At 46.5% G+C, this 13,026-nt stretch overlaps 2 protein-coding genes across 2 annotated transcripts in view; both read right to left on the bottom strand.

Moving 5' to 3' along the window:
- LOC143955452 (uncharacterized) overlaps positions 1-7,487 on the bottom strand; it is a 233,242-nt gene extending 225,755 nt beyond the window's left edge. Inside the window, exons 1-3 of the mRNA XM_077465496.1 lie at positions 7,268-7,487; positions 7,056-7,179; positions 6,844-6,941 (exon numbers count right to left, since the gene is read on the bottom strand). Of these exons, the coding sequence (XP_077321622.1) occupies positions 6,844-6,941; positions 7,056-7,179; positions 7,268-7,372 (327 nt within the window). The 5' untranslated portion in view covers positions 7,373-7,487. The remainder of the gene's footprint in view (positions 1-6,843; positions 6,942-7,055; positions 7,180-7,267) is intronic.
- Positions 918-6,250, bottom strand: LOC143955600 (uncharacterized). The gene has a single exon (XM_077465684.1). The coding sequence runs from the start codon at positions 3,572-3,574 to the stop codon at positions 1,205-1,207; it is 2,370 nt and encodes a 789-aa protein (XP_077321810.1). The 5' UTR covers positions 3,575-6,250; the 3' UTR covers positions 918-1,204.
- Positions 7,488-13,026: the final 5,539 nt, after the last annotated feature.

Genomic DNA, 13,026 nt, shown 5'->3' with positions numbered 1-13,026 from the left:
TTCTAGCTGGTCTAAAACCGCTTTTGATGTAAAGGGACACTTTTTGGGTTGCCATGGGTATTCTCAATATATATATATATATTCTCAATATATATATATATATATATATATATATATATATATATATATATATATATAAAAAATATATACAAGTGTAGGCAGGGCACTGGACAAAGCACGAGTGACAAAAGGGAGGTGAAATGATTATATACAGTAATGTAATCTGTAAGATTACAGTGTACCGTGTTATTTTTTTGTACTTTTTGAATTTGCCGCCAGGCTCCGCCCCTACATGTTGCGACTCTCGCAGGGAACGGAGCCCGGAACACAGAGCATCAGGTGGAGGGAGGACACAGCGGGGGGGGGGGGTATTGCAGGATCCTGGTGACGAGATAAGTACGCTGTACCAGGATTCAGCGTGTACTGAAATGCAATTCCCGAGCCACACTTGGGAATACCGCCCAGGGAGGCTAAGCAAAAAAAAAAACAGTAAGAATTCGTCACTGCTGGGTCGAATGATTGTGACATTCGACCTAGCTTATAATTTTTTTTTTATAAATGAAACCCATTAAATGTTTGTGAAATCTTCCACCACAAAATGTATGGTAATAACTCCATTTTTATTTTAAAAGACCGCCATTTAAGTGGTGGGGGTTAACGCGTTTCGTCCTGGAAGACGACTTTGAGAAAACAGACCTCTTGAAAGAGAATAGAAGACCTCTAAGTCTCCATACCACAAAATGTACTCAGCCAATGAGAGGTAATGACTTCATTTTTATTTTAAAAGTTCTAGAGGACCGCCTTTTAAGTGGTGGGGTTAACCTGTTTCGTCCTGGAAGACGACTTTGAGAAAACAGACCTCTTGCAAGAGAATAATAGACTTCTAAATCTCCATACCACAAAATGTACTCAGCCAATGAGAGGTAATGACTCCATTTTTATTTTTCTCCTGCTATCAATGGCCGACACGGTACAACACTTCATCCATGTCTTTGGTGATCTCTGATCTCCTTATCAACTGTTTCTTCCATGATGAAGATCAGCCATGGAGTATATCTGAGGTGTATATCAGGGGGTGCTTCTTCCCCACATGTCCAGCAACATTCATATACAAGACATTTCCCGCACTCACTAATACACCTCCAGGGTTGTGTGGGACCCCCTGATGTACAGGAAGACAGGACTTCAGTGAGGAACATTTCCCTCACTCAGGACAGGAATACGGCTTCTCCCCCGTGTGAGATCTCTGATGAGTGTAAAAATTGGACTTATCTGAAAAACATTTCCCGCACTCAGGGCAGGGAACTGGCTTCTTCCTCATATGTGATCTCTGATGTGCGTTAAGATTGGACTTATCTGAAAAACATTTCCCGCACTCAGGACAAGAATATGGCTTCTCCCCCGTGTGGGATCTCTGGTGTCTGTATAAATTGTTCATTTTTGAAAAACACTTCCCGCACTCAGGACAGGAATACGGCTTTTCCCCCGTGTGAGATCTCTGATGTGTGACAAGTTCTTGTTTTCTCAGAAAACATTTCCCGCACTCAGAACAGACATGCGGCTTCTCCCCCACATGAAATTTCTGATGCGCGTGAAGATTGGATGCCCTTGAAAAACATTTCCCGCTCGCAGGACAGGGAACTGGGTTCTTCCTCATATGTGATCTCTGATGTGCGTTAAGACTGGACTTATATGAAAAACATTTCCCGCACTCAGGACAAGAATATGGCTTCTCCCCCGTGTGGGATCTCTGGTGTCTGTATAAATTGTTCATTTTTGAAAAACATTTCCCGCACTCAGAACAGACATGCGGCTTCTCCCCCACGTGCAATTTCCGATGTGCGTGAAGATTGGATGCCCTTGAAAAACATTTCCCGCACTCAGGACAGGAATACGGCTTTTCACCTGTGTGAGTCTTCCGATGTTTCAATAGGGAAGCATTGTGAAGAAAACTTTTATCGCACTCCGGACAGGAATAGATCTTCTTGACGGAATGCAAAATCTGATGTGTGTCCAGTTGGGATTTCATCAAAAAACATTTCGCGCACAGAGGAAAGGAATACGGCTTCTCACCTGCCTGGCTACTTTTGTGCTCATAGGGATCGGATTTAGAATAGAAACACTTCCCGCACTCAATACAGGAAAACTGCTTATCTGTTGAAAGGATGACACCGTCCCGCACAGTCTGAGGTTCCTCGGGATAAGAGGAATACGATGGTCCGGCACCGTCCCGCACAGTCTGAGGTTCCTCAGGATAAGAGGAATACGATGGTCCGGCACCGTCCCGCACAGTCTGAGGTTCCTCGGGATAAGAGGAATACGATGGTCCGGCACCGTCCCGCACAGTCTGAGGTTCCTCAGGATAAGAGGAATACGATGGTCTGGCACCGTCCCGCACAGTCTGAGGTTCCTCAGGATAAGAGGAATACGATGGTCCGGCACCATCCCGCACAGTCTGAGGTTCCTCAGGATAAGAGGAATACGATGGTCCGGCACCGTCCCGCACAGTCTGAGGTTCCTCGGGATAAGAGGAATACGATGGTCCGGCACCGTCCCGCACAGTCTGAGGTTCCTCAGGATAAGAGGAATACGATGGTCCGGCACCGTCCCGCACAGTCTGAGGTTCCTCGGGATAAGAGGAATACGATGGTCCGGCACCGTCCCGCACAGTCTGAGGTTCCTCGGGATAAGAGGAATACGATGGTCCGGCACCGTCCCGCACAGTCTGAGGTTCCTCGGGATAAGAGGAATACGATGGTCCGGCACCGTCCCGCACAGTCTGAGGTTCCTCGGGATAAGAGGAATACGATGGTCCGGCACCGTCCCGCACAGTCTGAGGTTCCTCGGGATAAGAGGAATACGATAGTCCGGCACCGTCCCGCACAGTCTGAGGTTCCTCGGGATAAGAGGAATACGATGGTCCGGCACCGTCCCGCACAGTCTGAGGTTCCTCGGGATAAGAGGAATATGATGGTCCGGCACCGTCCCGCACAGTCTGAGGTTCCTCGGGATAAGAGGAATACGATGGTCCGGCACCGTCCCGCACAGTCTGAGGTTCCTCGGGATAAGAGGAATACGATGGTCCGGCACCGTCCCGCACAGTCTGAGGTTCCTCGGGATAAGAGGAATACAATGGTCCGGCACCGTCCCGCACAGTCTGAGGTTCCTCGGGATAAGAGGAATACGATGGTCCGGCACCGTCCCGCACAGTCTGAGGTTCCTCAGGATAAGAGGAATACGATGGTCCGGCACCGTCCCGCACAGTCCGAGGTTCCTCAGGATAAGAGGAATACGATGGTCCGGCACCGTCCCGCACAGTCTGAGGTTCCTCAGGATAAGAGGAATACGATGGTCCATCTACACTGTGTGGTGCCGGATGGACATTTGAGGTAGTCGGGTTTTCTCCTGGACTATACTGTGTGATGTCCTCATCTTCTACTTTACAGTCTGGAGACAAAGTGAGACAATCCTCTGAGGTTTTCCTCATCTCCCGTCCATCTACTAAAATAGAAATACAAAGATTATTACTAGACATCAGCTGATTGGTTCCCCTAAACCAGGACTCCGCCCACATCAGGCAGCTTTGTCTCTGAGGATCTCACAATTCCCCCCTCAAGGTAACTAGTAAATGGCTCCTCTGATCTCCTACCAGATCATTTCTTTATTCATGGACCTTAGTCAGAGAGTGAGGAAACAACGAGCGATGGTGATGCAGGGATCATGGAATAACTCTCCCCACCCCCTCTATCACGCATTTTGACTCATTAAGTACAGTGTTCAGGACTAATGACGAGCTCCTCCCGTAGACAAGTGCCTACAAGGGGTTCATTTTTTTTTTTTGCTGCACTCTCCGGCTATCTGGGTCAAGCTGGGCTGTTTCTCCTGTCTGTGCTCATGCCTTCAGTTCACAATGTAGATGCATGGTGGGTCTGAGGAACTGATTGGACGGATTTCCAGAGACCCGCGTGAAAAAGGGCTCACCAAAGTGTCCTGGGGGGGGCTTCCTGCTAGAGCTGCCTGGGGAAGTGCTGCCAGAAATGTAGTTGATACTCTGCTGGAGGAATCACCCCCTTTGGGGGGCAGTGTGAATGGAGACTTTTCGGGGGGTTCCTGGAGAGGGTCTCATGCATGGAACCGAAGGATCCAAGCCTGAATTTGTTGGGTGAGAAACGCAGATGGCCATAAATAGGTATATAGTCACATAGAGTACATAGTTTCAGAGTAGGTAAGGTTGAATAAAGACAACTGTCCATCCAGTTTAACCTGTGTAGGTGTACGTGTGTCGGTAATCATTTCCCATATCCCTGTATGTTGTGTTCTTTAAGATGCACGCCCAAGAGTCTTTTAAAAATATCAAATAATCCCCACTGACACCACCAATTTCGAGAGGAAATCCATGCCAACTAAGCATGTGCCAAAGATGCCTCGGTGCACCAACCCGTATCTGCGTAGAAGACCTGCTGGAAAAAGGCAGGAAAATTCCCAGGGGGCGCACAGGAAGTGACAGCAACCTGATGGAAAAAGGTGGGAAAATGCCCAGGAAGTGACCTCAACATGATGGAAAAAGGCGGGAAAATGCCCAGGGGGCGCACAGGAAGTGACAGCAACCTGATGGAAAAAGGTGGGAAAATGCCCAGGAAGTGACCTCAACATGATGGAAAAAGGCGGGAAAATGCCCAGGGGGCGCACAGGAAGTGACCGCAACCTGATGGAAAAAGGCGGGAAAATGCCCAGGAGGTGCCATCAACCTGATGGAAAAAGGCGGGAAAATGCCCAGGGGGCGCACAGGAAGTGACCGCAACCTGATGGAAAAAGGCGGGAAAATGCCCAGGAGGTGCCATCAACCTGATGGAAAAAGGTGGGAAAATGCCCAGGAAGTGACCTCAACCTGATGGAAAAAGGCGGGAAGATGCCCAGGAAGTGCACAGGAAGTGACATCAACCTGATGGAAAAGGGCGGGAAAATACCCAGGAGGCGCACAGGAAGTGACCTCAAACCTCCCTATATAAGCCCAGACACTGCCAAATTGGATTATATTCGGTCCCCCCTTGTTCCTGTGCTAGTGTGTGATCCGTCTGAACTTGTTGTGACCTGGAAACCTATTTGACTACTCTTGATTGCTGCCTGCCATTGACCTCGGATTTGTACCTTGACCATTCTACTTCTTTGCCCCTTTTGTACTCAGCTTCCAGATTGGAACCGACCCCGGCTTGGATCTCGACCATTCTTCTTCCGATTAACCCTTTTATACTTCGTTGCCCAACTGGATTTGACCTCGGCTTGGATCTCGACCATTCTTCTTCTGATTAACCCTTTTATACTTCGTTGCCCAACTGGATTTGACCTCGGCTTGGATCTCGGACTAAGGCTTGCACGTTGTTCTGATCCCCTGGCACCCGTGCCACTCGGTGTCCACCAAGTCTCTGTCTCCATCTCCAGAGGCTTCTAGGACCCGAGGTGCAAGGGAGGCCTCCCAACTACGTCGGTCTCACCTCAGATACGTGTCTCTCATGACAGGCTCCTCGTATTTGAGGTCCTCCAGACCCCTTATTCATTTTGTTGCCCTTCTTTTGACTATCTCCAGTTCCAGCACATCCCTTCTGAGGGCTGGTGACCAGAAGTGGACGGAATACTCCAGATGTGGCCAGACCAGAGTCTTATAACGTGGCAGATTATCATTTTAATCTCTGGAGCATTTCCCCTTTTTCATGCATGCCAATATTCTGCATATTCGGTAGCTGCAGCTTGACATTGCAGGCTATTGCTCAGTTTGTCCTCTACTAGGATCCCCAGATCTTTCTCCATCCTTGATTCCCTCAGAGGTTCTCCCCTCGTGAGTAGTTTGCATTTATGGTCTTAGCCCCCCAAGTGCCTTACTTTACATTTCTCCACATTAAACCTCATTTGCCATGTCGTTGCCCACCCCATTATTTTGTTCAGGTTTTTCTGTAAAATGTCTATATCCTGATGTGATCTTATTGCCCTGCTTAATTTTGTGTGGTCCACAAAAACTGAGACTGAGCTATTCATCCCACCCTCTATATCATTCATGAATAATTTAAACAGAATTGGTCCCAAGACAGAACCTTGGGGTACCTCACTCACCACTCCAGACCAGTCTGAGAACACGTTATTTATCACCACCCTTTGGATGTGCCCCTGGAACCATTTCTCTATCCAAGAACAGGACGGAGAACACAGCTCAGGAAAGTGACCAGGGGATTACAGGCTGATATCACCCAGCCCCCGCCCTACTCTGGACCAATCAGTGAGCAGTATGGGTGGAGGAATGGATTTAGTGTTAATGACCCACCTGTGCTGATCTCTGTAGGAGTGTCCTCCTCTATAAATGTCCCCGTTATTCCATCCTCCTCCATAGACTGCTGATCATCCCTCACATACCTCTCTTCTTCTTCTGATTTCACCTCAAATTCTATATCCATTGGATCTCCACTCTAAACCAAGAAAATGAGAGACAATAACGTCTTGTAGGGTTCATACATCATCTCCATAAATCATTTTTGTGTTTTAGATGCTCCATCCCACCAACCTTGTAATAGTGGGGGATGGTGTGACCTTCCTGTGTGGAATACAGAGGACGGGGACATCTCTCTGGTGGGTTCCTGTATCTGGATGACTCCTCCATGGTGTCCTGGTACAGATCTTTGTGTTCTTCCTCCATCACCCCATCCTCATCATCCTCCTCTTTTATCTCTTCTTTAACCTCAACTTTAGGATCTCTCAGGTTTCCACTCTGAATATATAATAAAAATGACATCAATGGTAACAATGCAGATAATGTACAGATCCTAATGATACTATCAGTGATTGTTCCTAATCTACCTGATGATGGTGGGGGATGGTGTGACCTTCCTGTGTGGAATCCCGGGAATACAGAGGACGGGGACATCTCTCTGGTAGGTTCCCATTACTGGATCCATCTGTAGGAAACACACACACTGACTGAATACATTGTTTCTATGTGTTTATCAGATGATGGGGGATGGGTGGAGCCTCCGTACTGCTCTCTCCTTTACAATAAAGTCTCCTCTTACCCGGTGATGTGAGGGGCGGCTGATTGTCCATCATGACGTCCTTGTAGAGATCCTTGTGTCCTTCTAAATACTCCCACTCCTCCATGGAGAAATAGACAGTGACATCCTGACACCTTATAGGAACCTGACACACACAATGATACAGTCACCATCCAGACACATCCCTTGTCTGTTACTGGATAATGTCCCACAATTCCCAGAATCCTCCTCACCTCTCCTGTCAGCAGCTCAGTCATCTTCTTGGTGACTTCTAGAATCTTCTCCATGTTGTGTCTCTCAGGTTTTAGGGAGTCACATGGAGGCACTGTGATGGTCATATGATCACCGGACTTCACAAGAGGAAATCTCTGTATTGGGGAACCAATAGGAACATCATGTTAGAATCCCAGAATCCTCCTCACCTCTCCGGTCAGGTCTGTGTTTTATTAATAGAGATAAGAGTGATGTCACGTGACCTCCCAGAATCCTCCTCACCTCTCCGGTCAGGTCTATGTTTTATTAATAGAGATAAGAGTGATGTCATGTGACCTCCCAGAATCCTCCTCACCTCTCCTGTCAGCAGCTCCATCATCTTCTTGGTGACTTCTAGAATCTTCTCCATGTTGTGTCTCTCAGGTTTTAGGGAGTCACATGGAGGCACTGTGATGGTCATATGATCACCGGACTTCACAAGAGGAAATCTCTGTATTGGGGAACCAATAGGAATATCATGTTAGAATCCCAGAATCCTCCTCACCTCTCCGGTCAGGTCTGTGTATTATTAATAGAGATAAGAGTGATGTCATGTGACCTCCCAGAATCCTCCTCACCTCTCCGGTCAGGTCTGTGTTTTATTAATAGAGATAAGAGTGATGTCATGTGACCTCCCAGAATCCTCCTCACCTCTCCGGTCAGGTCTGTGTTTTATTAATAGAGATAAGAGTGATGTCATCTGACCTCCCAGAATCCTCCTCACCTCTCCGGTCAGGTCTGTGTTTTATTAATAGAGATAAGAGTGATGTCATGTGACCTCCCAGAATCCTCCTCACCTCTCCGGTCAGGTCTGTGTTTTATTAATAGAGATAAGAGTGATGTCATGTGACCTCCCAGAATCCTCCTCACCTCTCCAGTCAGGTCTGTGTTTTATTAATAGAGATAAGAGTGATGTCATGTGACCTCCCACAATCCTCCTCCCCTCTCCGGTCAGGTCTGTGTTTTATTAATAGAGATAAGAGTGATGTCATGTGACCTCCCAGAATCGTCCTCACCTCTCCGGTCAGGTCTGTGTTTTATTAATAGAGATAAGAGTGATGTCATGTGACCTCCCAGAATCCTCCTCACCTCTCCGGTCAGCAGGTAGATGATCTCCAGGGTGAGATTCAGTATCCTCTCGGCCATGTAACTCCGGTCCTCCTCCATCTTTATTGGTGTGGTCATGTGATCTATGTGGGCTTCTCTGTTGATGAATAGTTAAGAGTTATCTAGACTATTTCTTATACAATATTAGGAGAGGGGATATAAGGGGTTAATAACTGAGCTGACCCCAATGGGATTTTGTACATATGGAGGTCTATACATCAGATGATAAAGATGAACTGAGAAGAGAAGGACAGAGAGGTTTATATATTAGGTCAATTATATTATGAACATTCCCGTCCCTATGTATTCTCACAGCTGTAAAGATGGGAATTGGGTGGCCACATCTGATTGGATGGCAATGACAGCCTTCTCCGGGTTCGGTGTGAAGCCAAGTTTGGGTGAAACGTGTGCTCATCATCCCTAGTAAAAAGGCGAGGTATCTACCACAATGAGGGACGGGGTTCTCCACCTCCTCTACTCATTACTGGCCGCTGACCAGAGTCACGGGTCGTGCAGAACATTATGGGTGAGCACCAAAATTAATCCACCAAACACTGGTGTGAAATTTGAGTCCTAAAAGTTGGGGGTCAAACCCGAATCTGAATTTCATCCCTCGTTACAAGAGAAGTTGGGAAAGGAGACACATCTCAAAAATGAAGAGAATGTTCCGGCCCCCTAGGTGGGGGAATGTTCTGCCCCTGAAGGGGTTAATCTAGGTCTCCACACTATATATGTGTGTATCATCATCTGCTGGAGATAAAAGACGTCACAGTGACTATGGAGGAAGAGGACGGACATGACGGGGGGGGGTTACTGGGTGTAAATATAAAATTAGATCTTATTACCTCCTCTAATGCCACTTCCAGCGATGTCTCCTCTCTACTTCCTCCCGACTCACCTCTCACCCGATACTTCCTATTTATAACCTGACATCACTTCCTGTCTTCCATAGAGACTTCCTGTCTCTATGGTATGTCAGATCACCACCTTGTGAAGCTCAGAGGAACTGCAGACCCAAGAAAGGTCTCGTAGTGTGAACACGTCCTTGTGCTGTGTGTGTATGTACTGTATATCCTTATAGATGGGGTCACCTCCACTCCCACCAAGGGGGAGAGAAATATATTACTGCCTAGTCCAGTCTTTCTCAGCCAGGGTTCCTCCAAAGGTCTCTAGGGGTTCCTGGAGCAATGAACAATTTCTGTCTCTCAGTAACAACTGCGATCAATAAAGGTCAGCCTTCCCACTGATGACAATATAAGAGGGTCCTTCTCCCATTGGTCACCAATGTAAGGGACCACCACACTGACCACTGATATAAGGGGGTCCTTCTCCCATTGATCACCAATGTAAGGGACCGCTACACCGACCACTGATATAAGGGGGTCCTTCTCCCATTGGTCACCAATGTAAGGGACCGCTACACCGACCACTGATATAAGGGGGTCCTTCTCCCATTGGTCACCAATGTAAGGGACCGCTACACCGACCACTGATATAAGGGGGTCCTTCTCCCATTGGTCACCAATGTAAGGGACCACCACACCGACCACTGATATAAGGGGGTCCTTCTCCCATTGGTCACCAATGTAAGGGACCACTACACTGACCACTGATATAAGGGGGTCCTTCTCCCATTGGTCACCAATGTAAGGGACCACCACACCGACCACTGATATAAGGGAGTCCTTCTCCCATTGGTCACCAATGTAAGGGACCACTACACTGACCACTGATATAAGGGAGTCCTTCTCCCATTGGTCACCAATGTAAGGGACCACTACACTGACCACTGATATAAGGGGGTCCTTCTCCCATTGGTCACCAATGTAAGGGACCACTACACTGACCACTGATATAAGGGAGTCCTTCTCCCATTGGTCACCAATGTAAGGGACCACTACACTGACCACTGATATAAGGGAGTCCTTCTCCCATTGGTCACCAATGTAAGGGACAATATTGGAAAGAACACACTGCTGACAAGAGCAAGAAGGGTGCTGCTCACCCCTATAAATCAGAAAAATAAAACAAATTCCCCCACCAACGGGATTTTTAGGCAGCAATAAACAATAAGCGTAGCATACTATATAAAAAAGATTATTTTATTGTATGGTAAAAACATGAGCTTCACCCAGGTATTAAAAATAAAAAATATATAGATAGAACCAAGCTTGTATATACAAAAATTACAATGACATCAATGGGCATACACTAAGCAGACCTAACTATAAATATACTGTATAAAATTAGTAACAGCAAAAATAAAATTTTTTTTTTTTTTTTTATAGTTCTAACGCGTTTCAACCACTAGGGTCTTCTTCAGAGATAGTCTGTTGATAGAGAGACAAGATACAACTTAATAAATCTATCGAATAGTATTAGTATTAAACATATTCTAGATTTGTTAGTGTAGTTACCCAGTATGGTATTGCCGAGAGGTTCATATAAATTATAGTGCTTAGTGGTGGAGTTTACCCAGGTTCATGCTTAGACGTCCCTCACAAGTTAAGGAAGGTATATGGTCCATACATCTCGCCACAGAATCCAGCAGTGGGGTGAGGGTCGGAAGCCCAGAGGCGCGGCTCACGAGCGGTCACACGACAAAAACCCTATGCCCCACAAAGGTTGTAGGAAATAGGTGCAAACGTAGGCAGCCTGCCTGTATGGTAAGCCACGCCTGTGATGGAAATCCCAACATAATCGCAATTAGACATATATATATTTATAATTGTTTTTTATATTTTATATATAGGCCCACATGTGTGGTATGAAGATATCATGTATATGATTTGTGTGCATATAAAGGGAATATCCCCAGATATCTGTATTCACATCTAAAAAAAAAGAAAAAAAAAAAAAAAAAAAGGGGGGGGGGGAGGGGAGGGGAAGGGGGGGAAAGAAAAACAAAACTCAAAAACCAAACACACACTAAAAAGGAGGAACAGAACAACAAACGTAACTCTAATCAAAAGAAGACAAGCGTGAAATGACATGTGGTAGAAATAGTGTGTGTGATGACAACCCGATATTGGGTGACTAGAGTGAGTGAGTGAGTGAATAGTGTACAGGGGAAGTGAGTAGTGAGGTGAGAGGTGTGGGTGTTGGTGTAATGAAAAGAATTTAAGGGATAACATATTAGGAAATCAGGGTGACAATGGGAAGAGTGCATTGGGGTGCTGGTGACGGATAAAAATAAAAATAAAAATAAAATTGCATGGAATGCTAATGTTGGACTAGTGAGAGGTGACAAAAAAAAAATGATTACAATAACTATTCAGATGTGGTAAACCATGTTTATACTGAGGGTAATAACAGTTACCTGGATAGCTAGGCTGGACAAAAGATTCCCAAAGTGGAAAAGGAGAGACAGTAGCTGGGAAACTATCCCGGGAAGAGTGCCAGATACGGTCAATAACTCCTAGTCCATAGGGGCACCCCCATCTAAAAATGAATAGAGTGATAAAGCGAGCTAGCTGTTAAAAAAGCTAGTTTGAGAAAATTGTTTAAATAAAATGGGGGCATGTCAGCCAGGCTAGCAAATAGTCAAACTTACCAACCAGGGATTCAGAGATATGAGAGTCCTTGTTTGTGTACAGGAACTGACGTTTACTGCCAAGTGTACTGTGTTATATAGTGCCCCGGGATTGCATCACAGGCAATGGCCGCCCACCCATTGGCTGGTACTGCCTATTATTGCTTGGCCGCCTAAACAGGTCGACCACGTGTGACCGCCCCGGCGTCCCGGAAGGTCGTAAAGCGACCCCGAAACGACGTCACTTCCGACGCAAATGCACGACGCGATTGCGTCACGTCCGTCCGTACGGAGGGTCAGACGAACGTGAGGCACGTCCGGAAGTGTTCAGGGACGCCGCCGACAAGGAAATACGTGTCTCCAATGGCTGGGCGGGACCAGCCCGCACCGGTCATATAGGGAGACATCTATGGAGAGAGCCCTGCATGTGCACAGACAGGGGTCCCTCCTGCCCTTGTCGGGGAGTCGCGCAAAAGAGGCAAACAACCCCCCACACACCACCTCCTCCACATAAAAGCGGAAGGGCATTGGAGGCAATGTGCAGAGGGACCGTAAATGTGGGGGACAAGCATAGACCCGGATCAGGTCGATGTGGGGATATGCCGCTACTGTCCAATACCTCCCCTAACCCCCAGAGCAGGGATGGGATAAGGGTGTGTGGGTAGAAGACGGGAGGGGAGAAGAAAAAAAAAAAAAAGGAGAAAAAGGGGGGGGGGGGGGGGAGGGACAGGCGACCGATCCCAACACACCATTAGCTAAAAAAGCCATTTGCTTAATCAAAGAGAAGAATAAAATAAAATCTTTTTCAGATTATTACATATACACATATAGCATGCATGTCCCGACGTGCAAACGCACGTCTTTATTCAAGGACAGACAAAGTAAATATATAGCTAAGTGAATATATAAAAACAGCAAAAATGAAGTGATAACATAATTATACAATCAATCACAGAAGAATATGGTGTTCTGTTGCGAACACTGTACCATGGTACCCTGTTTAGTTGTAATCATAGTAATTAGAGACTATCAACAATTTATAGGAGGGGCATGGTCAGGGGATGTTCCTAGACACTTACTAAAGAGTTAGAGAAGAGAAAA

The sequence above is a fragment of the Lithobates pipiens genome, unplaced genomic scaffold, assembly GCF_037356315.1.
Source record: "Lithobates pipiens isolate NorthernLeopardFrog02 unplaced genomic scaffold, aLitPip1_a1.2 Scaffold_35, whole genome shotgun sequence".
NCBI lineage: Eukaryota > Metazoa > Chordata > Amphibia > Anura > Ranidae > Lithobates > Lithobates pipiens.
Note: the sequence above shows the minus strand (reverse complement) of the source record. Positions and strands in the feature narration are given on the sequence as shown.